General features: G+C 38.3%; 1 protein-coding gene across 1 annotated transcript in view; it reads left to right on the top strand.

Moving 5' to 3' along the window:
• The window catches only part of ntf3 (neurotrophin 3), a 42,461-nt gene extending 16,833 nt beyond the window's left edge, over positions 1 to 25,628 (top strand). Inside the window, exon 2 of the mRNA XM_032589610.1 lies at positions 20,677 to 25,628. Within this exon, the coding sequence (XP_032445501.1) occupies positions 20,677 to 21,573 (897 nt within the window). The 3' untranslated portion in view covers positions 21,574 to 25,628. The remainder of the gene's footprint in view (positions 1 to 20,676) is intronic.
• The last annotated feature ends 1,368 nt before the right edge of the window (positions 25,629 to 26,996 follow it).

Genomic DNA, 26,996 nt, shown 5'->3' with positions numbered 1-26,996 from the left:
GGCAGGGTGAGCTACGCGCCTTAGCAGGCTCATCCATGTACACTTAGGGGTGTCGTATTCGCTCGGATGAAACGTATTGTCAATTACAGATCAAGTTTTGACAACAAAATGCTGTAATTTTTATTGAGGCTTTGATGGGAAAACTTACATTTCAAATCAGTATGAGTCTCATTATGGTCTCATGTGTATGAAAAATCGATTCATTCAGATGGCTGATGTTTTGGACACCCTGCGAAATCATTTCTCTCATCTGAAACAAAAATGTCCACTTACCTTTAGTTGAGCCTTTACTTAGAAAATGGATTTTAAATAGTAAAATAGATCCATTGAATGAATTTCTAATATTCTAACCAAGATCACCACTGTGGCAACTCTGGCAGTGTTTATATATATATATATATATATATATATATATATATATATATATATATATATATATATATATACTGTATATATACTGTACGTACAGTATATACAGTATATATAAATTCAAAAACACACAAACTGTGATCAGAATAGAACTGAATAGAATAGAATAGAGTGGGAGGCACATGCCTGCTAATGTGCTAATAAGCAGAACTCATTTTTTGTTTAGTGCTAACACTTTTGCTATCTTTGAAAATATTTACTGCCCTTAGTTTCCTCTGGTTACATTTTTCTAAAGTGCTTATTTACTTGGCTGTTTTGTAAACTATCAGTTGAATAAAGTTTGACATCGACTTCTCAAAATCCTTCAAGTAGCAAGCACGTATTCAAGCTGTTATTTGGAAGCAAAAGAAGGCCGTTTACACAGCAGTTCTGTTTCCTCTCATGTTCTCTCTTTTTTTTTTACCCTCCATTACTTGAAGAAATAACATTTAATAATTTAATAATATGAATACAATATCTAGGGGCATGATAGAACATGTACATTATCTCAAAATTCATTTTTACTTGAGATTTGTAGTTTTTCAAAGGCAAATATAACTTTTATTCAAGTTAGTCCTTCAGCATTAGCTTCTGCTTCATGCTGTGTTGGTGTAGCGCTTTAGCACTCGCAGAGTCAATGTTTATGATTGGTGCTTTAGGGTTAGCGCAACTAGCATTTTAGTTACGGTAAATGTGCCCTGACAGATTTATGGAAACATTCAGATTCTTATAAAAGTAAAAAAATAAAATAAAATAATAAAAATAGGAAGCAATAGACTGTACAGCAAGGGGAAATTTACAGCATAGGACAAAAATAATGTAGAGTTACAACGTAGAATGTTTTTACTGGTAGACCCTCTGTGGGTCTTATATACATAGACGTACTGTATACTCCTAACTACGCTGACCATATGGACAAAAGAAGGCATGTGCCGGTTACGGGTATCAAGACGCATCAATGTTTAAAAAAGTTGACATTTCAAAAATGTATCTCAGTCTTTTTTTTAAAGACGTACTGGGGAATGTAACAGAATTTTGGGGGTTTTCGTTAAGCTCTATGTAGCACAGTGGAGAGCTATGCTTCCCCTCCCCCACATGTTGGCAACCAGCTGAGTAAAACAAGGCTTTTCCCTGGCTTTCAAATGAGACTTCATCTGTTTGTAAATATTTCAAATCACTAAAACATCAGCAGTTAAGGTGTGAAAATATGAACAACTTATCACACATCACATACGTTACATTTGGCAAGCTATAGGAAAGTGTGGGTGTGCGTGTGGGCGTGTAGGGGTGTGTGTGTACCAGGTTTTCATATTCTTATGGGAACCTATTTCTGTCTACAATGAGAGATTAAGGGGACCATTGCTCCTTGTGGGGACATTTTCTTGTGAAATTGTTGTTTTTGGGTTAGTGGTTAGGTCTGTGTTGTTAGGTTTAGGGTAAAGGTTAAGGTAAGAGTTAGGTATGTGATGGTTAGGAATAGGGTAAGGGTTAGGTTGTAGAAATTAATGGAAGTCAATGTGAAGTCCCCACAAGTGATGAAAACATGACTGTGTGTGTGGGTGTGTGGGGGTGGGCGTGTGTGTGTGTTAAGTGGTTGACTCTACCAAAACAAATATACCAACTGATTAAGAAAGTCATATCAACTCCCAGCTCTACTCTTCAGAACTGCTGAAAAAAGATAATATTCTGTGCAACTGGTGTGTTTATTTCAAAAGTAATAGTAAATTATGTTGGTGTTCCAGCTATATTTTTGCTAAAGACTAGTATAAAAATGTTAAAAACAAATATTATAGTCATGTAACTGTAATAATAAATATGTTATATGGTACCATTCTGCCCCCTTTCAGATTTTGTTTCTGTTATGGACACGTTGCAACGTGACATCACACACACAAGATTCCACCGGCGACCATCATTGGTTTTAGCTGTGAAGTTGTCAACCTAACACACTAAATTTTAAATGTGCGTGTGATATGAAAAAGGAAGGCAATGTTTTGCTATGGTCAATACTATAACTAGATAACAAGGTTCAAATGTATCACATTTCACAAGTCAGTAAAAAGTATTAATAAAAAAATGGCGGAGAGGGAGATTGGTCAGTTACGCTAGCTTGACTTTGACAATCTTAAGATGTAGATGTGCTGCAGAATTTGGTGTTTTGGTTCATTTGGGGGAAAAAAAAAAAGGTGACCATAGGAAATGAAACATTGACCACCGTATTTGATGTGTATGATTTTGGTGATGGCTGTCATCAAAATATAATGTTTGTTCAAACAAACAATTGTATGCTGTTTTTTGTTATGTAAAGCACAATTAACTGCCTTGGTGCTGAAATATACTACATGAATTGATCTCTCTGACCAGAAATCAATAGAGCAGGTGTTTTAAATGAGCTAATCAGCCACTGCTGTGTTCAGATATCACTTATTAAAAATCGCAAAACAAACATCAAGCCCGAAACCTGATACTGCGAAAGGACAGAATGTTTTGTTCTTTGTGTGGGGATTGTTTGCGTGTTTTTTTTTTATGTCGAATTCTGATACACTAGTGGAGCTGTTGTCAGTCGGTTGCTATGGCAACATTTTCCAGTAATATATGAATGTGGCTACTTGTAAATAACTTCCAAATTACATGGGACCATCAGGGGTGCTGCCAATTTTGAAATTACACATGTGGACAGATGATTAGGGTTATTACTTCTGACTCATACAGTGTTTCACAGGGTTTTTATTCTTTTTTTAATATTCTGTCTTTGTTGGAAGAATTAGTATTTGTGGGGGCATATGCTTGGCTGGAGATCACCCTGCAGACTGACCTGGATGTGGCTTATATGTGCAGAAACATCTGGAGTCAATCGGACAGCAGGGATCGGGCTCAGACATGGCAGGGTGAAAATCCCTCTGGAGGATTTGCCGGGTTTGGCACGCTGCTTCACAGTGCTAAGCCTGTAAATGACCATGACTGGGGGTGGGCGGGTGGACGGGCAGGTGGGGGTTGCTACCAGGTTCTCCGTGGCAACGCCATCATCCCTCTCACGGCCTCGGAATGGTACAGCTGTGGTTCTCCTGATGCAACAACTTCCAGTGGAGACCCCCCAAGGAAAGTTAAACTCCAACAAGAGGGTCAAAGCTGTGTGTCTGTATAATGTTATTGTTTGATGATAATTAATATTGACTAGGGCCGTACAGAACACACATGGGTTTCATTACTGGTCTAATATCTATTTTGGGTTCAAAAGTTTGAAATGTGACACTTTTTACAATATTGCCTCAGTTGGATAAGACCAGCCATTTCTATCATCGGCTCTTTATGTGTGCTATGATGGCTACTAACTTATTTCTCGTCAGCAATGCTTTGTAACATGTCATTGACTAAAAATCAAAGTGTATGTGACTTTAACCATTAAATCCAGCCTCATCAAGAGAGATTTATCCCCAACAGAAGTAACCGTAGCTAAACCTTCAGCTTCCTACCAAGGTTTTCTAATAGGCAGCCAAACTCGTGTATAAAAGTTGCTATCAGTCATTCACCTTTTATTTTTAAGTTTATAAGTCTGTCGTTTCTATTGAAATCACAGATCAGCTATATTTAGCATTTAGAAATACGTAAATAAAGATAAAACAGATTTGAGTTACGGTTGTAACTAAAATATGTAGATTCGTAGATTCAAAAATATTTAACTGAATTACTCATTTAAATAATTCAAATCACATTTTGAAACTCAATCTGATTTATCTTAGTAACATTTATTTCAGTTCAGTACAGTCAGACTCGGTTCAGGTTTGCTCAGTCTATTACATAAATCTAATCCGTTGTAATACGGAAAGATTTCCAACAGCTGCAGACTAGGAATGTCTGGAAATAATAAATTTTTTGTTCCTAATACTGATCTAAGTCACTTAATACTCTTGTGAGTTTAGTCCTTCCTATAAAGCTTAGCTAAGGAAGTTAAGCTAAACTTAAGCCTAAGAAAGCTAAACAATGTGTTATCTTAACTTACCTACCTTAGATGTTCTAAGAATACTTCATCAAAAACATGCACAGCTTTAAAATTTGTCCTCAAAGATACATCAGACTTTGACTCGTACAGGTTACAGTGTCTTTAAATAAACGTCTCACTCCTGGTGATTTTGTTGGCTGTTGTTGGAATGTCAAGCCTCTGTTTTGATAGAACTCCTTGACGACGCTGAAAATCTGGGTTCTCGCAACAATTAAGATGTTGTTGAAATCTGTTTAGTTTTTGTTTTTTTTATTTTTGTCTAAAGCTTTATCCTCCTAATGCAGCTAGGATTCTCAGTAGATACAACTTTTGCTTACTTACAATGATGTTTCACCGTAGTTTCCTGAAGTTGAAGACTAGCATTAGCATGTTCATGTTCTGATTTCGATAGGAATCGTTGATAATTCAGAACTTATCCTATTTCTATTACTTTCAAACAAAACTTCTTCCAAAAGTTGATCTGCTTCATCTTAATGGTTGTGAGAATCCAGACTTTCAGATCTGTACAATAATCTGCCACAATACTGTTGAGACCATGAATTTAAGTGCATTTTGGGGTTTCTAAATAAAATTTAAAAAAAGGGTATTACATATTGACTCCATAGGCATCAAGAGTAAACTTGTGACATCAGTAGCATTTGGAAATGTGGCTACCATGTTTCCTGTAAGAAGTGACATGCAGTTGGAGATGTAACATTTTGAATTTAAATTCCATTGATTTGCCTTTTTTTTTTAGCACTGAGTGGTGATGAATCAATCTTAATAAAATATAGTTCCTTGGTAGGATCGCTGGTTTAGACTTGCTTCTGCTCTGAAAGCAGTCATCCATCGCTAATTTGTTTGGGGCGACTGCCTTCACATGCTTAGGATGAACAACCAAAAGCTAAGATTCATAGTTAAGTCAAGCTTGAACATGACAAAAATAAGTCAAATAATGGATGGTAAAATCCAACAGAAACATAGATTTGTTCCGGGAAAAAAACAAACTGCAAGTCAATCAATCTATGACTAGAGGGAAAGGAAAAGTTTTGTCTTAATATTCACCGCTGCTGAATATTTACTGAGTTTAATAAACAGCTGGTTCTTAATTTAAAGCTGCATCTGGAGAAGTTAACCACGCTGGCCGCCTTTAGTTCAGAGGTTAAACGGTGATGTGTTGGTCACAAACCCAACATCTCTAAACCCTTTGAGATTTTGGGTTAGTAAGAACCGTCCTCCACACTTCCTTCTGGAAACATTCAAATTATTCTTTAATGCCATTATCAGGAGATTGCCAATTATTCATCTATTTATCTTAACACATTGAAGCTTGTTTTATTGTGATAAGTGCGTCTACTTCAGGTGAGGTTAGGTGTAATCAAAGGAACCAGGAACTAATCTTTGAGTTTCAAATATACAACCTGTAAAAACACTGAAACACACTTGGCCTAATTGTTGTCTTTAACTAGGACCTTAGGATTCCTGGTTGATTGGTTATCTGATGGTTGGTTGATTAATTGCTCAGTTATTGGTTCTTTGACTTCTTGGCTGGGTGGTGGGCTGATTAGTTGGTTAAGCGTTTTATTGGTTGTCCAGTTTGTTTGGTTAGTTTTGTGACTCGTTGGTTAGCTTGTTGGACCTTTGACTAGTTGGATGATACGGTTTTGAACTGAACATTTCAACAAATAACCCAGAAAAATCACCTGGATGCTGAAAATTCTGTTATTCTTTTTGCTACAAGTTGGAAACTTTATATGAACGTAGTAATTAAACCATCCTGTCAGCACTTCACTGCCAAAAGACATATAACCTAACAGTCTAGACCACAACTTTCTATGCTCATACTTCACACAGAGAAGGTAACCTACAAGCAAACCTTCTTCAAGCATTATGATTCAACAGTAAGAACAAGCAAGCATTGTTTTTTGAAGACTGATTCTTTGTGTTGCCAAAGAAAATCCTTTGATTAGGAATGTCCCGAGGCGTGGTTTACAGTATCTTTACAGCGATTCTGGGATATTCCTCCAGCAGCCTGTGGTGAAGTAACTACTCCAATTAGCACTGATGATGTTGCCTCTTTCCCAGATTTATGCCAGTCTGCTGTGATCCACCACCGTGTTAACTAGACCGATGTGTGCCAACTTGCTCCCGTTACTGCCAATAAACTGATTTCTTTTATGATAATATCCACACTTTACCGGGGCAATCAAAAGTAAGTAGGAATTTTTTTTTTTTTGAATCGGCTATAGTTTGTGACTTTATTTGAATGTGAGAAAGTCCGATATTTTTACGAGTGTTTGGTTATGCTTCCACAGTAGCTGTTCTAACATGGTGCACAATGTTCTTGATAGACGGTTGTCTGTGTTTTGTGAACCAATAATAATGGTAATGATCTATTTGGTAATGACATCTTCTTCACGGGACGAGACGATGCATGTTTTATTGGGTTCAAGAGATTGAGAAACGATTTTACCCAAATTTATGAGAACATTTTATTTTAACGAATAGAAGGTTTTATATTACAAACTGCTTGGAAGACAATATGAGTGTTTCAGGATTGATACACCCAGAGACTGAGGTTGTTATGCATATTTCATATGAAATTCATGCAGAGAACTTAGCGCTGCTTCCAAAAGCTAAATATAAAGCTTTATAAATCTCCAACTGTGTTTAAAAGAATAAGCATTAATTTGTCACAGTAAATATTTTAGATTAACTAGAGAAAACATTAAAAGCTCTTCTGTTTTCTTAGAAGCTAGCTGTTAGCTGCTAACAATTCAAATTCTTAGCTAATTCTTAGCTAATTAGCTAAAAAAAATTAGCATTTTTAGCTGAAGCTTAGCTAATTCTAAACTGAGAATGCTAAGACTTTGTATTCTTAACTAAGAATGAGCTATTTTTGCTTGTAGGAATTCGCATTTTTAGTAGCTAACGGTTAGCCAATCAGGTTCTATCTTGTCCATCTCTCTGACTTTTCCTTCTTTGCCTTTACAAAACTCAAATAGATTCTACATACAGTAATAAAGTAAAAAGTTCAATGAAAACTTTTTCAGATTGCTTTTAACCAGATTTTAGATTAGTGGTCAATCCTTTTGAGCCATCACCAACATCATCATGGCATCAGAAGAACTTATTCTTAGAACATGTGATACGTTGGCGTGTTTTTTGCAGAGCAGATACAGATTACACACACATTTGAAGATATCAACTTTTGCCTCTTTTACAGGATAATGTCATACCAGTCCCTTCAACTCTTAATAATTGGGCAGATGACCAGACGGAAGTGACAGATTGTGTTTACTGGCTTATTTATCTGGCTTGTCAACGAGTCCAACTACGAAACTTGTTTCTCAGAACCAGGTGATTCTTCTGGTCAGTCGTAGCCCAAGGTATGGGTCAAGGATTTCCGTCCTCCCAGAGCTTTAGCGGATCACACCTTCTGGGCTTTCAGTGGTTGCTTCACGTTTACATTCTTCAGCTGTATTTCGCTTCATTACAATTCCAACGTAAATCAGCAGAAGCGAATCCACTGAGAACAGAAGTAATCCATCTTTAGCCAGGAACAGCAGAAGCGTCGTGTTGGGCTTCGTCTGATTAAAGGCGTAGCACGGAAAGTAGGCATGTTCAGACATGTTCAAACTTTGAAAGGACGTTCAACTTTTTAAGTGAGTTTTTTTTTTATTGGCACTAGTGGCCTTTATTTGATAGTTAATTGACAGGAAAGTGGGTAATGAGAGAAGGGGGAAGACATGCTGCAAAGGTCGCCCGGCCGGGAATTGAACCTGTGACAGTTGCGTCGAGGACTAAGGCCTCCTTATGTGGGTTGTGCTTAATCCCTGCACCACCACAGCACATCCTAGGACGTACAACTTTAGCTAAATTGTAGCACAAACATACATTTTGAAGAAGAAAAAAAGAAGCACCTGTTTAACAGTCACAATAAGCTTTAACTTTTCCAAAAAGAAAATGTTGTAATGATGGGGTCAATTTTGGTGGACCGTTATGTATCCCAGCACATATTGTGTTGAGATGTCATTTTGTTTGGTCAGTTTGGACATTGTCATCGGTGTTTGTCATGTTAGACTCTCATAGGGTTGATAACCGTCTGCCATGGATCTCCTGGGCGAATCAGTGGAAACAGGGAGGAACACCTGTTACAGGAAACGGTGAAGTAACCAGGAGAGGTTTCATTTTTTATTTCCTCCATTCAGGAGGTTAATGCTCTGATCCGGCTTTGACTAGATGTTTTTTGTTAATAAATGCAGCACATTGGCTCACTTGTAGAGCCTGCATGCGTTACAGGCCTTGGTGTGCTCAGTTCTTGCTTTGCAGCTGATGCTTCATAGATCACGCCGTGAAACATCATGTTGAACGTATGCATCTAGCTGTGTTTCCATTAGCACTAAACTTGCACAGGTAGAAATTACGAAAATAAATTTGCGTAATGAAAACACGCCAACTTAAAAAAAAAAAAATCCTCACGTTTTCCGATAAAAAGGTGTTGCATTAGGAGGACGTTTTTCAACCGTGTCAAAATGGAACATACTTGGTCACACTCCTGCTTTTTTAACCTTGTACTAAACTGTTTTGCTAATTGGACAGTATCAATTGGAACATACAGAGGCTAGCTGCGTTTCCATTCAATATAGAAGTGTGCAAATTGAAATTCTAAAAATACATTTGCTTAATGGAAACACAGCAGTTTGGGAAAAAATTAAAATTGAAAAACGAAAATTGGTAAAACTGCAGTGGAAACCCTTTTGTCGCATCAGGGGAGTCACGTGATCAACAGGCGGATGTCACTACTGGCAGAAACAGCAAAGAAAATGGCAGGAAGTGGCATTAGGAGGATGGTTTGTTTTTGTTTATGTCAGGCAGTGTGCAGCTGGCTCCACCAGAGCTCTCACAGCGTCACACAGTTCAGAAAAAGCTGTGTGTCATTCCAACGTGTTGAATCTATAACTGTAAAACGTCCGACTAAAATTTGCCCAAAACACCAAATATGAAGCCGCTCCAAAGGAGGAGGGGCTTGTTCTTCCAAGACATCAACGTTTCCTCTGATTGGCTGATAGACGATGAGACGTCATGACTGAATTATTAATATATCTCAACCAACTGTTTTCATTCATGATTTTTAATGACTTATCGCACGAGCAAACTTATTCACTTGCGATTAAAATTGTATTTCTTATTGGAAATAAGGTGGAAACGCTGCAGTTGCAAAATTGAGTTTTTCCGACATTAGGAGAACATAGGCAAAGATTTGAGCACTTTTATAATGGAAACACACCTATTGCGTAGACAGACAGACAATCACAGGAGAGGATCCTTCCCTTTGCTCACTTTTACTTGCGCTGGCCTTGAAGTGAGGAAAAAAACAAAAGTAGATTATATTGCAAGAAAAAAAGACGTGAATCTTTTGCTACACTAGTGCAAACAAGAAAAGAAAATGTTGCGCTCACCGGACTGGCACCTGCATTCTGCTGCAAGGAGGAAGCATGCGAAAGGTACACTGGCTTCACTGGAGGAGTGGTGATTCATTCTGTAGGATTCAGCAAACATTTAAGAGCTACACACAAGCATCCCGGAATCACACACGCGCGGATTGATGACATGATGCGACTTGTGTTGCCACCGGCGCTGCAGAATTCGGTAAATTTCGTATCTACGACGGCAACCGCAGGGATTTGCTAATTATTTCTCAGTGTGTTAATAATTTACTTGGAAAGAAAAACCTCAACGTTTGCTGAATGAAACCACAAGACTGGACATTTAGAGTTTAACTGGTGTAAGTGAACTGGCTGCAGAAGTAAAAGTTGTGTGACCTGCTTCAGGTTGCTCAGTTGATGGATACTTCCACCTGAATTGTTAGTCTCTGCAGCTCCTCCAGAGTTACGCTGGAGATCTTGGTTGTTACCCTGATTAATGCTCTGCCAGCCTATGTTGGTAAGGTTGTAGTTTACTCTCGTCCCATTTTGAGCAAAAGGACTGAACAGTGTTATGTGAGAAGTTTAAAGCTTTGCAAATATACATTAACAACATTTTACCAAGTAACCGAAAATGCCAAACAACAGTAAAGGTATGCTGTAAAGGAGCACTATTATGTAAAATCTACCTTTTCTTAGCTATTTGTCATGTTACTATGTTATTCCCTCATCAAAAGGGTTAATAGAGGAGCCATGTTGTAATGACTTCCTGAAGGCGGAGTTTCAAAAAGAGCAGGAGCTTCTTAAAGAGACAGAGGCCCGATTTCAAGGCAAAGTAAAATTTCTTTTAAGTCGTATTTGATACATGCAGCACTTTTATAACAACTGAAGTTGGCATAGTTACTTTGATTGATTGTGCTATAAAATGGCAGTATGTGCCTGGAAAACACTTAATGCTGCCCCTTTAAAGCGCAACAGGACAGTGAATACATGTGACCAGCATGCGTTGAAGATACAGAAGAGATTTGAACCAGTAGTGTAAATTTAATCTACACTATTTTATGCTTGAACTGAAACACTGAAAACAGCTCAAGCATAAAATAATGTCACTCTCATGATGCGTTGCACGCGAACACGCCGCTAGCTGAGAATGTGCCGTTAACTTGTGATCCACATCGACCCAACAACGCTTCGAGGTAATTGCGTGTTTATTTTATGGCACGTTCCACTGGCGTTCTCCACAGAACGTGTTGGCACATGCTAAACACCTCACCATATCAATGTTTGATTTACATAAATCCAGGAACCCGAGGTATGTCACCTCTCATTAGCCAAGGCAGCGCGGCGACGAGGCCGGTGCAACAACTCAGGAAACCTGTGAGTGTTCCTGCTAACACGTTGCCACCTTAAGGGTGATTATCTGTTTCAATCCTATCAATTAGGTGTTAAAAGCTCACATGGTGTGAAGCTACAACATTAGCCTCTAACCTATTACATGCCTGAGACAATGTTGCTACAGCACTACATGCTCTTCTCTCTTAGAAACCTGCCCCTCCTCTCACAGGTGTGTGTGTGTGGGCGTGCAGCCTCGGTGTGTGTAGGGGTTAGTCGAGGCCTTACCGTTAAATGACCATAGCAAAGCTTTGAATGCAGTTAGAAATCCTGGCGTCAGCGTTAAGTCTCACCTCTATTTAGAGAACTAACTACAAGTGGAACAGTTCTGAGAGTTGCTAGGGGAAACCAGTGAGGCATGTTGGAGGTGTGAGGGGAGGGAAATCTAATTTGTTCAGATTAAAGACTAAAGATCTGCTAATCAATGGCCTTCTGCTTTAAGTTTGGGTTTCCCATCCTGTGAGTGCCACAAAATTGACGTCAAAGTTATTATAGTTAACTAAAACTAATGAAAACTGAAATCTTCGTTAATAAACTGTAATTAGTTTGGAGGAACTATACTAACTTTAACTATATTGTGCGTTGATAAAAAAAATAATTAAAACATACTGAAGGTATAGATATAATATTCTTTGTTTTGGTGTTTATGGTATTTATTAGCCTTTCGAACTGATGCGAAATTGATAAGCGGTCTACGTCAGCTGTTGGTAAAACTCCTTCTGGCAGTAATTACGCTAATCTGTAAAAGTTGGGAGAAAACTCCAGTCAGTTGATTGCTCAACAATAATTGAATACATTTTTTGAAAATGTATACTTCTGAGTATTCATTACTATTATCACAATGCAATACTTTGACATTTTTGGAATTCTGCACCTAAAAATGAACCAAAGTATGAAAAAACTAAACCATCTTTGACTAATAATATCTTATAAAAACTAGCAAACACATGCTAAAAACTAATTAAAACTAGCTGAATTTGACAAAAAGTCACTATAATGAAAACCCCGAAACTATTATAACCCTGGTTAACATTTTACCGTTTTATAATACCAGCCCTCTTAGAGGTCACAACAAAAGTCCTCCACCAACAGAGGAACTGATCCGAAACGGTTCAGTGTTGACCTTAGATGTGTGTTTTTGTTGTCGGTCTTGTGATGGAGGGTTGGGTGTGTTTTCTGCGTCGTCTTCCAGGGTCAGTGGTAATTCCTCTACATGCCGACATGATTACACAAATCGAATAATGACCAGTTGCAGTATCAGCCCTGAGTGACATTTAAAACATTTAAATCGCTCCAGCTGTCAGAGAAAAAAAAAAAAAAAAAACATTGGCATTTTTCATGTTTGGAAACTACAGACGGAGTTTTTGTAATCCCAAATAAATAAAGTATAATTTCATTTTTTTCCCATCGGGACTTTTTTTTTATATAAAGAAAAATAAAGAACTTTGAAGTTCTCCAATAATATGTCATTTTCATTTACTAATTCATTATGTAGCCATCTTTGTCGCAAAAATGAGATTAGTTAGAGATAATAAATAAATCATCAAATAGTGCACATATATATCATTCCTTTGTAATTTCAGTGCAGCTTTACTTAAACTCATGTTACTGACGCTGATTAACTCGCCTCAGCATTTTTATTCTACGCAAGGAACTATTTTCTTCTTAATTCAGTTAGCAGCTCCCTAAACAGTTACGTTTAGAGAGTTTTTTTAAGAAAACTGAACTTTATGCCCAGATATAGAGTGGAATAGAAAAGAAAAAATTATGACTGTGTGTATCCCTCAGAATACTAGACTTATTCCAGCTGGTCCCTGGCGAAGTTGAGTATTCTTCTTCTTCTTTAAATCTGTGTACATACAGATACACCAACATATGTATCAATCAATCAAAATTTTCCAGTCAACTAAATTGATGCGTTTTCTATGGTAGGTACTTCCATACGGTCAGTATCGTACCTACAGCAAACGGCGGTCAAATGTTTGGTACTTTCTCATTAGTTTTGCTCGTCTTGATCTGAATCTTCTTAGCAGTTTCTCTAAAATCTAGTTGTTTAAAAACAGGCTGTACAATTTGTGGCTCAATTTTTCGTTTCCAAGCTACAAAAATCGTTGAAAATTGAAAACTGGCAAATCAAGCTCTCTGAGTTGTATTGGTTCGTTGTTAGAAAGAGTCACTTTTGTAAGTGTGGAACGGAATTGAAGAAACATACTGAAGCACTTTGCAGAACCAAAGAAAGCTTGTTTTAGTTATTATTCATCTCGTTTTAAGATGTGTAGGTAAACTGTCCTGACCTGTTCATTTTCACATATTTTCCTGTAAGTCAGATAACGTTGTATGATTAGCAGCACATCCCAGAATGCTAATCTGGAGGTGGATCCTTATCTTCTCTTAAAATCCAGTTTGTGTGCTGCACATGTACCGGATCTGCTACGATACATTAGCAAACGTTGGAGAACTTTCACTGCAAATGAAGGTTTCTCGTCTGTAACATGCTGACAGTAAGAGATGGTAAGTCAATTCAGATTTGCTAAGTGTCGTGCTCTGCGATGAGGCGATCTGTTATTACCAAAACAAGCCAGTAATGATGTGGTTTCTGTGCAATTACAAAATCAACAACACGGTCAAAAAAAACCCCAAAAAAAACACACGGTGTTTCCAGATACACACTGTGTTGGTCTGCGGGAGCCACTAAACACCTCTTATATTAACCGGTAGAGTGTGTTTCAGCGATGTTGCTGTTGTAAGTGATATGTTGTTTGTCTCTGTGGTTTCTCTGGGGGTTTTTTCTCTCTTTCTGCAGGTGTAGAAACAGACTGGTAGAATGTTTTCTTGTGTTCTCTATTATTCTCTCCTCTAGTCCTTCTTTCCCTTTAAAACTTCCCCCCCCCTATTCCGTTCCATCTCCATGTTGATCATTTGAAATAAACCCAAATCAATTTCTAGGTTTTAGTTTCTTCTATATAAACATGCATTTATACATGTCAAGTGGAGTCAAGCTGTAACACTGCAGTTGTGAAAGTCAGTCTGTCAGACCAGAACCAAAAGAGCAAATAAACACTTTATTAATGTGACTGGCATTATCTTTTATATGTCCAGTCGCCATATTGGATTTTGATATTGGAGTTGATTCTAAACCTCTAACTTCTTATGTTAGAATGCCAAATTCAAAGGCGAATTCTAGTTGAGTTTTCAGACTTATTGCAATTGTCCTACATCTCACTGTGCATGTTGCTTTTAGCAGAGAAATATGTCATAAAAATCCAGCGTTTGAATTTTCAGACATGAATTTTTCACCGCATTTCCTTTAGACGCGAACATCCAGCCATTTATCCGAACGCAGGGTAATGTCAAACAAATAAGTGAAAGATTTCAGTCACAATTAAATTTAAAGTTCTTTGCAGATGCAGCCACATCGCTTGAATCTTTTCATATTTCAGCACTATACAAACGTTACCATGTTTCATGAGACGTTTATGACTGACTAACACTAGGTGGCGCTTCACTTTGAGGTGTGAGGGGAAGAAAATGCATTCAAAGATTTCTACATGTTGACATCAATCTAAATAGACTTTCTTCCAGGTTTTTTCCTGTATTTTCTCAGCCTCTCTGCTGTTTCCGTCAATAATGTTCTTTTTCCTGGTCTGTCAATCCACCTGAGTGTTGGGCTGGATTGTATTTAGGGGTCTCAGACTAAGGAGGGAGTACAGTTTTTCTCAGTTATGTGCTACTTCGTGAGGATCTCACATAAATTAAAAGAAAGCTGTAAATTCTGTTCTCAATTTTTTCGTCGCAGTAACTAGTGTGGTGGCGAAGAGAGTTGACGTCAGACAAGTTGTTTCGTGTCTCCTTGTTTTATTGTTGGATTCCTTTATCTGCTACTTAAAAAAAAAAGGCAAAGGTCAAAGGTCCTACTCAGACAATCTTATGTAGAAAAGAGCTTTGAGTCATTTCCACCTGAGCAGCTGGTCCTGTGCCTCTCATTGTCGTGAACAAGCCGGGTCCTTCCTGCTTTGTCTCTGCTGCCAGGACCTTTCTAAGCTGCTTCTGTCAGAAGACAAATGGTGTTTAAACAGGCTGCTAACCAGATGGCTGAATGCTTTTGGTTGCTGCATGTCCTCCTTCCTTGTGGATCAAGTTAGCGGCACTGATGATTTATTCCAGTTGGATTCTATTTTATGTATTGTTTTGTTAAGCATTGTGTCAAAAGGAATGATTGGTGAGAGGAAAGTAAACCTGAAAATCCAGCATTCAGTGACGGAGCTGCAGCCTCTGCTCACCCTGCAGAAAACTGTCCACACTGTGAAACGATTTAACAAGATTAAATATATTTCATAGGGATTTTGATGCGATAGGCCAACATTTAGTTCTGTTTAGGTGTACTTAGTTATTTCTCCCCAAAGGGGGATTCGTAGAGTTGTTTCTTATCTCCTCTTGTATTTGTTTTTGAATTGTCTTTGCTAATGAAAAGTGTGATGTGGGTTTGAGCTCTACGGTGGCCTAGGAAGGTCACCGTAGAGCCTCAGCGCAACAACAAAAGCCACGACAGCAATGCTGAAACAGAACTGATACTTTATCATCATTTTTTCTTTAGGATCTCTTCCATTTTAAATTCTATTTAATATGACATATTTTCGCAAATATCTTTAACATAAAATCTGTTTTAGCAGAACCTGAGATCCTTTTTAGCATGAAATCCATTTTAGCACACCTTCTGTTTTAGCATAGCTTTCATTTTAGTACAGCCTCCCCTTTGGCATAACTTTAGTTTTTGTATAAATTCTAATTTGACCAAAAATCTGTCTCGGCATACCATGAATTTAATTTTAGCGTAACTTCATTGTGGCTTTTTACCGTGGTGGTGTGGCTTTTGCATTTTGCTGACCCTTCTGGGCCACCATAATGTTTCATTACCCTTTGCCAAGAGTCAACTTAAGAAACTCAAGTGCCTTCAGAACGCTCAGCCTCTGAACTGTGTAATGTGGTAACTCTGATGGAGCTGCAGAGATCCGTAACTCAGGCAGGTTAAGCTGTCAAACTGGAAAACTATTGATTAGGGGAAAAAAGTATGCTATTTTTCACGGTGACAAACTTCTGACCTTTTTTGGGGCGTTTTATGGCTCAACTAGAAAGAGAACTCAGATAAAAACGTTTCTTTTTCAGCTGTGGCACATTGAACACAGGATGTAGCTTTTGCTCTATGTACTTTTCATCAAGGCGGCGCTTTAGCTGGAGAGCCGCCTTGGAATAATCTTCAATAAGGTCTATGCTTCCTTACAAATCAAATTAGCATCACGGTTCACAGTAAATTAATCCAAGTCATTTGTAGTTAGGCCGGTTGATGGGATTTCAAAGGCCTGTTTTCCGGTTTCACCCAGTTCTGGGACTATTTTCAGGTCTTGGCACCATCTGAATATCACATGAAAAATACATTTTCCCCAGAACAATTATCCAGTTAAGTGTGGCGTACACGGCTGTTATCTTGTAAACAAGGCTTTCTGAAATCACTTGGCGGTGAAATGTGAGGGACCTCCTGACAGCTGGGCCTTTAAGTGATTCGTCTTGTTCCTGTTTGCCTCTTATGATTATATAAATCATGTCTTTGTCACATTTTCTCATGAAAGTAACAAAGAAACACTGGAACAAGGCAACATTTTGGCTACCTCTGCAATTACCATCCCTTTTTCTATTGCAACCCATTGAAAGAAAGAATTTGATTTCAATACTTTTAGACACCAGTTAGTGTTAAGTCTATGTGCACCTTGAAATTGTTGAGTGACATCCCATCCGTGGCTACAGAAGCTTCAGCTCTTCTAGGAACAATTTCTGGGGGAAAGACTGACGTTTGACAAGAAGGACTGGCCTGCAGTGTCCGCTCTAATCCATTCCAAACATGCTTTGTTGGTTTGACGTCAGAATTCTTTGAAGGCCAGTCGGTTCTTCAACAGCATACATGCTCATCCGTGTCTTCGGGGGTCATGCTTTGTGCTCTGGCGCAGAGACACGTTGGAGCAGGAAGGAGCTTTCCCCTAAATCCGTCCCCAAAGAGTTCGAAGCACAAAACTGTCCAATCTACCAATGTTTTGCTACAATGCCGCATTAAGAGTTTCAGACCAAATTTAGATTGAAAAATGTTTAAATTCCATGGTAGATGTCTGTTGACCGTTTTGGAAACCAGGGTTCCTGAAGACCTGGTGTACTACAGGTGTTGGTCTTTCCAACACACCTAAATCAAATGAATGGTTCAATATTAAGAAATTAATTTAGTCAATACATAAGCTGTGTTTATGGGACACATCTAAAACAAGTGAATATTCATGTTTTAGTCCTGAGGAACATCAGCGTTTGAGGACTAAAAGTGGACACCTACACAAATGTTCCCAGAGTTCTCGGTGGAGCTATGTCAAGTCAAATGCTACTTTGATTTTAGACTGCATCCATATCTTCAGATCAGGACTATATAATGGAAAGGATAATTTACCAAATATTAATTCTTAACTTGTTTCTGTTCTCATCAGACTTTGATAAAATATGACTAGATGGTCACAAGTTGCAAATGAATCAATTCCATTTGCAGCCACTGGACTCAAACAAACAGAAAAAAACACCATTTTATAATGCTTAAAGAAAATTAAAAGCTTTGGGTCTCTGTAGGATCCTACTAAGCAATTTATGGCTCAAAATCCATTTAAAGCATCTGGCATCTATTTTAATGTAATTGGCGATTATTTAACATCCAAATTTGGTTTAAAGTCATTTATTGGAAGTCTAAATGTAGTGATTGATGAGCAGAAGAAAATATTCTATGACATTTTTGTTACACAGACGATGCTGTTTTGAGTTTCAGTTAATCATTCCTATCATTTATGCTTGATTTATAGATTATATTTTAGATGATAATGAATTACTAGTTTAAAGCATGAGTTTAGACCACTTAATGATCAGAATCACTTATAAGCTTAACATTGACTCATTCCTAACTCACCTAAACACAAATTAGATCTACTGCTTAGTGGACATTAAGCATCAATATTGATAGCATGGAGATGGTAGTTATTAAGATGGCAGGAGGGAATTTATGTATCGTTTATATTTTAAGATGTACATTTTGCAAGTTAAATTGACATTTAAATATTTTACGTACCTTGGTTTTGAAGCCGTGGATGAGTATTGTCACTTTGTGTTTCACTTTGATGGCTTTTTGAAAGCAAATATGGTCATATTTGAAAACCTACATTACAATGCACGGACGCTAAAATCACGCAATTGTTTTCAAAAGCATCACTGCTCAAAATGAGAACTGACGAATAACTTTTGAAAAAGAATATTTCCTTTGTGGCGTCCTACAAGCCCCAAGTATTAACTGTTAGCTTTGTTTCTGCACTTTTTGAAAGTTCTAAATACTGAGCACCTAAAATATTTATTTCCTTTCTTTTTGTGATGCTTTTGAAGTGAATGCAGTGATTCTATAGTGGTTCCCTCATTGTACAAGGATTCAGAGTTTAAATCTAAGCCGGGCCTTTCTGTGAAGAAGTTTCCCCTACCTGCTCCGGTGTTCTCGCGTACTCCCCCTAACTCCTCCCACAGGTTAAAAAGATTTGGTTTGGCATAAATTTGGTTTGTATACTAGGTGGAATAAAGGTTGGCGTGGAATAAAAATATTACAGCGCAAGATACAGACTAATTACAATTCTTTTAAATTGTCTACAGAACATAGTGTTAATCTTTCGTTAACTAGGTTTTTTATTAGCGGATGTTTTTCTAAAAACCCGGGCAGAACCATTTCTTAACCGCGGCCAAATAAAACAGTGATGAATGTCTTTTCTTTTTTTTTCTAGAGATGAAAGACTCGTGTTTTTAATCTTACAATATTTACAGATGCCTGTTTTTTAAAAAGTGGTTTACTTAGCTTGTTTTTTTTTTTAGTTTTATGTGTTTACATTTCTGGCCCTCGAGGCAGAAAGCTTGGATGTCACTCGTTTTAGCTTTTTGCCAGTCTTAATGGAGATGAATGACTTCAAAGCTCATGATTCCAGATGCTAATACAGTTCTGTTTCATTACATTTTTTTTAATTTTTTGAACAAGGGTCAACAGTGATTGTGAAATTTTATTTTTTTAAGTCAGATATGTTTTTTCCAACACCTTTCCTAGAATTCAGAAATGTAAAATTCAAGTTTCTCAGAACCAGAACGCATGTAAACAACCTTTCAGCTGATGAGATTAAGTAAAAAAAAACAACGAACAATTACCTGACGACATCGCTTAAGATAACTAAGATTTAACTGACTACAAAAAGCAGGTCAAACTTTAACTTAGAGGAGTTAAAAAAACAAAAAAACAAACTTGAGTTGAAGTTGTATTCTGATCATATTGTTCTGGTTCTGCTCGTTGTGAACAATGTGCTGAATTGAAAGCATTGTTTTGTGGGAAACAACAGCGACAGACGAGGTTACTTAAACCGGTTAAGATGTTGGAACAGACAATGTCAACAACCTCGTTTAGAGAGCTAGCGGGCAAAAGGTTTTTCAGTTGAGGGTGTTTCATGGAAGTGAGGTATGTCGCACAAGTTGCCACATGTCAATTCCCAAGCATGTATGCTTAGTCGAAGGCATGTCCTCGTGCCGCGAGTCTTTTGGATTTGTGTTAAAAATCAGCCGTTTTAAATGCTCTTGAAGTTGAAATCACCTCTGATCTTGAGAGTTATAAAGCCATGCGAATCTTGCGTTTCATGTGATTCTCTTGCTTTGAAAATGAAAATGCACAAAGTCGGTTTGATGACGTAGAAGGTGTTCTGAGCCCCATTTTTCACGATGTACATTTGATACGACTTATTGGAAAACAGTCAAATAAGGAAATCAGATCCATTGCTAAATAAATGGTGTTTTCTTCAAAAGGTCCGTCTTACAAAAGTAATTATATCCTCCATGTTTTTTCATAGTATTTAAAAGATGAACACAAAATAGTGTGAATTTCTGAACTGGAAAGAAAGGTTCTCACTTTTATTACATACAATGATGTGATAATTCCACCAACAAGGGAAAAATGTTTTGTTTTAAGTGAAATAATTTGCCAGTGGAACTAGTTCTTTTTCATGAATATTAAGTAATTATTGACTGAAAACAAGCTCCTAGTTCTTGGTGAAAAGTTACTTGTAAATTAGTTTTGTGTTGTTTAAAGTGTACTAAGACATTTGCACTAGAAACTAGACCAATAACTAGATTCTGTTCAACAATTGGCTCGGTAGAAATTCTACCAGGTGAATCCAAGTGAATGGGAGAAAGCCCAGACTGCCTGCGAAGCGTGATTTTAATCAAGTGCAAAAGCACAGGAAGACAATAGCCAGGCTATAAAGCTATAAAATGATACAAACACTCCTGCAAGGCACTGTACCTCTGTACATGAAAGAAAATCCCAGTTGGACATATTAAAGGTACAAACCTTATATCTCTTCCCTTTTTATGTCTTCGCAGATTTTGCAGGTGAATCTAGTGATGTCCATCCTGCTGTATGTGATGGCCCTTGTGTACCTGTATGGTATTCAAGCATCTAGCATGAACAGCAGCCACAAGGGACAGCAGCAGCACCCGCCGAGCCCCGACCCGTTGAACTCCCTCATAATCCAGCTGCTGCAGGCCGACCTGACGAGGGAGCGGACCCCGGGGAGCCACCGGCAGCAGGGGAGAGGCAGGGACGCCAAGCACCACGATCCCATCCTCCCTGTTTCGGGGCCAAGCTCACCGTTCAAGGACCAGGAGGACGGCGAGCCGTGGGGCGCGGGCGGCCGCAGCGGCGGGAGCAGCGAAGGCGCCGTGGAGCAGCAGGTGACGCTGGTGAACTCTGACCTTCTGCGGAACCACAAGAGATACATTTCTCCGCGGGTGGTGCTGAGCGACCGGCCGCCGCTCCAGCCGCCTCCCCTGTACCTGGCCGACGACTTCGTGAGCGGCGGGCCGGAGGGAGCGGCGGCGGGAAACAAAACGCGGAAAAAGCGGCAGGCCGAACACCGGAGTTACCGCGGGGAGTATTCCGTCTGCGACAGCGAGAGCAAGTGGGTGATGGACAAAACCAGCGCCATGGACCTACGGGGAATCAACGTGACGGTCATGGCCAAAGTTAAAACCTTCGACAAGCGGGAGGTCAAGCAGTTTTTCTACGAGACGAACTGTCGAGGCGAAGAGGAGCCGTCCAGAGCCAAAGAAAGGCAGTGCCGGGGAATCGACGAAAAAAACTGGAGCTCTCAGTGCAAGACGACGCAGACGTTTGTTCGCGCGCTGACGCAGGACCACAGCGGCATGGTGGGCTGGAGGTGGATACGCATAAACACTTCCTGCGTCTGCGCGTTGTCGAGGAGGAAACGCAAGACGTAAAATTCAAGTCTCTCTGAACCAGAACCAGTGGAGGTCCACTTTCCTTTTTCTGGGATTTTATTTCCACAGCGAACCGCACCACAGGATTAGGTGCGGCGGTAGCGGACCACGTTCTGCTCCAAACAATCCATCTGAAGAAGTCTCGGGTCCTTTTGAATGCGATTTCAAACTAATGTGCTGCAAGCTGTAACGAAAGAACTCTCGCGAGAGGGCGAGGACTGCGCAACGGAGAACTGTACATATAAATTATTTAAATTATATGAAATTGCATGTAGTGAATACATGGTTATCTATCTTTATATGATGTATGAATATATTTGTGTTATTTATTGACAGAAGATTCCTTAAAATGAAAATGAGAAAAAAGAAGCGAAGCGTAAACCTGACTTTTAAGACTATAATGCGAAGCTAGGGGCTGCAAAGGTGCTTCACAGCGAGACTTCGTAAGTGCCTTCACTGAAGTGTGAGTAGCAGGACATGGCAGCAACGGTTGCCGTAAACGTTTTGGCAGCGGGTCTGTAGTAAGGCGACCCATCAGCAGGGACCTGTCCCGTCCCGCCGACCCGACACGAAGCCCGCACGAGACCGGCGACACAATCAGAGGTCGCGAGACAACCAAGATGTGTAACAAGAAACCTTTTCAGTGTCTTCGCCGTGATGTCGACCAGCGGTCAAGTTTTGCTTCTCGTGGTCTCATTTGTTTCATCCTTTGAATAAAAAGCCCATATATCCCAAAGTTGGAAATTTAATATTTAAAAAAAATATATATATTAAGACCCATTTCAAATTGTTACAGTGCCAAAGATTAGATAACACATGTAAGAGGATAATAAATGTCTTTATTCTTCTTTTCACGGCTTACCTTCCGAATCTGTTTTGATTTCACAGTTTTCATGGTTGGTCGAAGTGACTGGTGTTTGGTTTGGTTTTACCCAAATGCGACTTCGGCCGGTTTGTCCATTTTGAACAACGTCGTGCAGTGAGCCCGTTTAACACCTGATAATTTTATGAGTAACATTTTTTTTAAAAAGTTAGGGTTAAGGATAAATAAATGTAGCTACTTGAACATAAAACAGAAACTGAAAGGAAAATTTACCCGTGTTAGCTAACAGGCTAACAGTTACCCAACAGGGAGAAATAGTTGATTTTGGTCATTGAAAGCAACTCAGACTGAAAACACGGTATCAGCAGGTAGCAATGAGCTAAACATTTACCCTGTTACTATGCCTGAAGATGATTCTGCCATTTTGGATGCCAGTGTAAATTCTGAAGAAAACATGGCCGTTGTTTGGTTGAGAAAAACTGAAAAATTAAATAGTTTTCTATCTCCTGGATATTAAATTTTTTTTTTTAGTTAATATTAATTTGTAAAAATTAGCTAATTGTGCCGTCTGACTAGCTGTCTCATCATAACACCATTTAACAGTTGAAAATTTTTAGTGGGATTGAGATTTTTTTTTAAAAGTAAAGGTTAGGTACTATCCTGAAATATACTTAGTCTAATGAACATAAAACAAAAACTGAAAGGAGTCTGCATAAAGATTAGAAAGATCACTGGGATTTTTTCTCTTTTGCATGTTGTAAGTGCTTCTCCTCTAACCTCTCAAATATATTCTAAAAAAAGTCACATTTGCCAAAAAAAAAGAAAAAGTTTTTTGTGCTGAACTACTGTGCTGATGTCAGCTTCTGGATTTCACATAATGGCACACAGGACCTTTAGCACCTGCCTGCGTAAAAGTTCATTTCAAACGTTACTTTTAATCTGACAAACGAGACTCATCAGGACGAATAATTATTATTTTATCCAACCTAACTGCATTTGGAGTTATGATTTTCAACGTTCAAATATTTATTTCTTTGTTTGGAAGGTTTGATTCAAGCCCGCCTGGAAGTAACACGTGAGGGTTTATTTAAAGAACTTATGAGAATAAAAATAGTGTGAATCATCCACTGTGATGTTCTCAGCCACCAGCTCAATCCACAGAAGACACGCGCTGAGGGGATTCCCTTTGGAAGCACGCTGAAAGATTCATTTCTCACCTTGTTTACATTGTTAGGATTAAATCCCACATCTTAGAGTTCACAGACCAAAAGAGTTTATGTGGTTACTTACCTTCAGGTAATTTCATACTAAACACAGGCATGTGTACAATCCTGAGTATTAAATTGTAACACAGAAGCACAATGAGGTAATTTTTAAGAACAAATTAAAGACTACCATGACCAACAGCTCAGCCAGTGAGACTCTTCGTTTTGCTGTCAAAGATTATGGCGTATTAAAGCCATTGTAGATAGAAAAAAAAAAAAGGAAAAGTACATTTTTGCCAAAAAACTGAGATTGATCTAAGAGATTTTCTAGCGTAAGGACATTTATGAGCTTTAAAAGTCAAAAAAGTTTGGTATTACTGGTAGACTTGGTCTCAATGTCATCGATATTTTTGTATTGATCCGCCCACCTCTGTTAGTGGAAACTGGCGTTACTCATACGAAACCATGCATTATTTTCCCTTCCAGTTCACAATTATGTGTTAATGTGTTCTATTAAATCTCAACAAAATACGTTAATGTTGATTAATAAGGCCCTATTAAATGTAACATCATTTTTCAAGCAGGGGTAAAGTTGATTTGTCAAACTGGGTAATACTACACTTAATCATGTTGACAACTATGTGAGCTCATGACGCTTTTACTTCAAAACATCTTACCAAGTGTTTTTGGTCTAGTTTCTAGTGCAAACATTGATGGTGACCACCTTATGCCAAATGTTACAAGTGCAGATGAGCTGTTGATGGATTTTTAGTACTTTTAAATTAATCCATAACAAAAGTTTGTTTAAAATTTATCTGTACTGCCATTGATACAATAAGATACAAAAGGTTGCAACGCAACAGAAAGTACTCGTTCCATTGGCAGATTATTGCACTATTATTTCTTACACTTATTCCCAAAAGTGTAAGAAAATCTGTTAGTGGAACTTGAACTTCCTTTTTATCAATATTAAGCGTTTTTTTTTTTTTTCACTTAAAACAAGCTCTGAAATCTTGGTAAAACTTACTTATTAGTTAGTTTTGTCTTATTTGAAGTGTATGAAGATATTTGCACTAGAAACTAGACCGAAATTACTTGATACATTTTGTATTTTTGCAGTGCAGGGTTTCCGACTACCTCAGCTTCTTTGATTCACATTGGAGAGTATGGCTCTAATTAGATGCAATGTTTGCAGAAATTACTGGAAGTTGGTCCCTGAGCGTGCAACCCGAGCGCAGCATTAATTTAACAACTCAATGATAGTTATCGCTGAATTTTCTCTTACGGACAGTCATTAACACAATAAGAAACATTGGAATGTTGGAATTTGGGTCAATTCAAAGGTACAATAAATGAGCCACAATGTTTTTAGTAAGGGGTTTGTAGCTAGAAACAAGACAAAGTATTGAAAATACATTGGTTCCGTAAGTTCAATAATGACTAGACCAAATATGGCAGGAAAAACATAATCAAAACATCTCATGTCTGCAGTGAAAATGGCTCAAGAGCAGGGAGAAAAGCACAAGGTCTCAGTTTCAGTTATGCAGCCGAAGCAACAAGATTGACAACGATATGAATCAGTCATTATCAAATTCCACGGAGATCTGCGTAATGAAGCATGTTTGTTTCTTCACCCTGTGGTTTCTAAGAGGCAAAGCAATATTTCACAGTTCTGACAACTGACTTTCACTGCGTTTCTTTGAAACCAGCCTGGTATGTCTGAAAGGATTTAGGACTTTTTAGACATTGTTTGAACGAAGGTTTCTGTTATTGAGGAGTTTGACATTGACAGATAAAAACTTTCTTCTAAGGAAAAGCTGTTCTTTTTCTTTAATCCATCCAGTACTGGTTAAGGAGTGTGTCCAGAGAAACCCATTTGTTCTGTGTGAGTACGATTAAGCACAATGTTTTTACTGGTCCTGTATGTAGACGAACATTTTTTAACGCTTTCTAAACATGTTATCTTATTATTGTGAGTTTTTGTTTTTCTCCTCACAAAACTGGCCAAATATATAATGTTTCCAAGACCTTGTCGGCAATTGTGTCGTTAATGGTGGTTGGTTCAGACATTTAAAATCTGAGCACTGGCGAGAATTCAACGCGTTGCCTAGTGAGACAACGGCAGAACCAACACAACCTTCTACATCTTATTGTAACAATGCCAGTACAAATAAGCTTTAAATAAACCATTGTTATGGATATTAAAAGTGCTATAAATCCATCAACACCTCATCTCCGCTTGTGACATTTGGAATAAGGTTGTCACTAAACACCTGAGTCAGTAATGTTCACTTTAACAACTTCCTTGGCAACAAGTTAGCACATGACACAAACTCTATCCACGTTTCCATGGTAAACATAAGGACAGTTACAGAATAATATGTACTGTGAGAATGTGGACAATTACAAAATGGCGCACGCACATTTTAAGGGTGGTGAACTGTAGACGCCTCGTTTGATTCACACACTGCATGTGGTGTTGAACTGTGTAAGTTCGAAGGGGTGGTTTCCTCGGTGACGGGGTCAGATTCAGCCAAATTCAGGGCCCTAAGCAGCCGGTTTCCTCTCACAGCTCAAAGAAAATTAGCACCACTCGTCCTTTTCTGCTCCAAGTAATCTTTATATGTATTCGCGTACTTTGACAGGCATGATTCCCAGTCAACATTTTCTTGACATTTTGTGGTTTTAGACATTCAAACTCACTCTGAGCAACAGTTGAACCTCGTCGTCTGACCATAGACATACTTTACTCACTGCCATTTTGACCTTTGGTTTTCAGGTAGAAAGTTTTGAGTTTCAAAAAATATAGCACCAGCTAGTGGCGTGGCGAGGGAATTACACCATTTCCACGTTTACCGTTGCTGTGTTGTTTACATAGTAACGATTGTACTTGGAACATTGTCATGTAAACGAGTTAATATAAATTTTCATTGGATTGTTGCGCAAACAGGGCTTTACGCCTTACGCTAACCGATGTAGACTTGTGGTTTTCGTTTTGGTCTTACTTTTCAATTCAGTACAGAATCTATGGCATTTGAACTTTTACCTTGTGTTTTTATGGCTAAAATAGATTTTTTTTCTTAAGTAATAGCAATGTAAAAGCTGAACTTAATTTAAAAACAAATGGTTATATCAAAATAGAAGAAAAACATACTGTATGTCATCTTTAAGGAAAGCCATTGATGCTGCTTAATCACAGCTTGGTGACACAGTGCTTATTCATCTCTGAGGCTGTGTTACGTTTTTATATTTAATCCAAAAACATCAGGTGTCTTCCATGAGGTGTTAAATTTGTCTTTGTGTCTTTTGTTTGGTGTTTCTGGGAACCCCGTTTGGCAGAAAAGGTGTGATAATGGGGCGAAGGTTCAACTTTCAGCCAATCAGCAACCTTAAAC

The sequence above is a fragment of the Xiphophorus hellerii genome, chromosome 17 (genome assembly GCF_003331165.1).
Source record: "Xiphophorus hellerii strain 12219 chromosome 17, Xiphophorus_hellerii-4.1, whole genome shotgun sequence".
Classification (NCBI taxonomy): domain Eukaryota; kingdom Metazoa; phylum Chordata; class Actinopteri; order Cyprinodontiformes; family Poeciliidae; genus Xiphophorus; species Xiphophorus hellerii.
The sequence above is the reverse complement of the archived record's forward strand: the minus strand, read 5'-3'. Positions and strand labels throughout refer to the sequence as shown.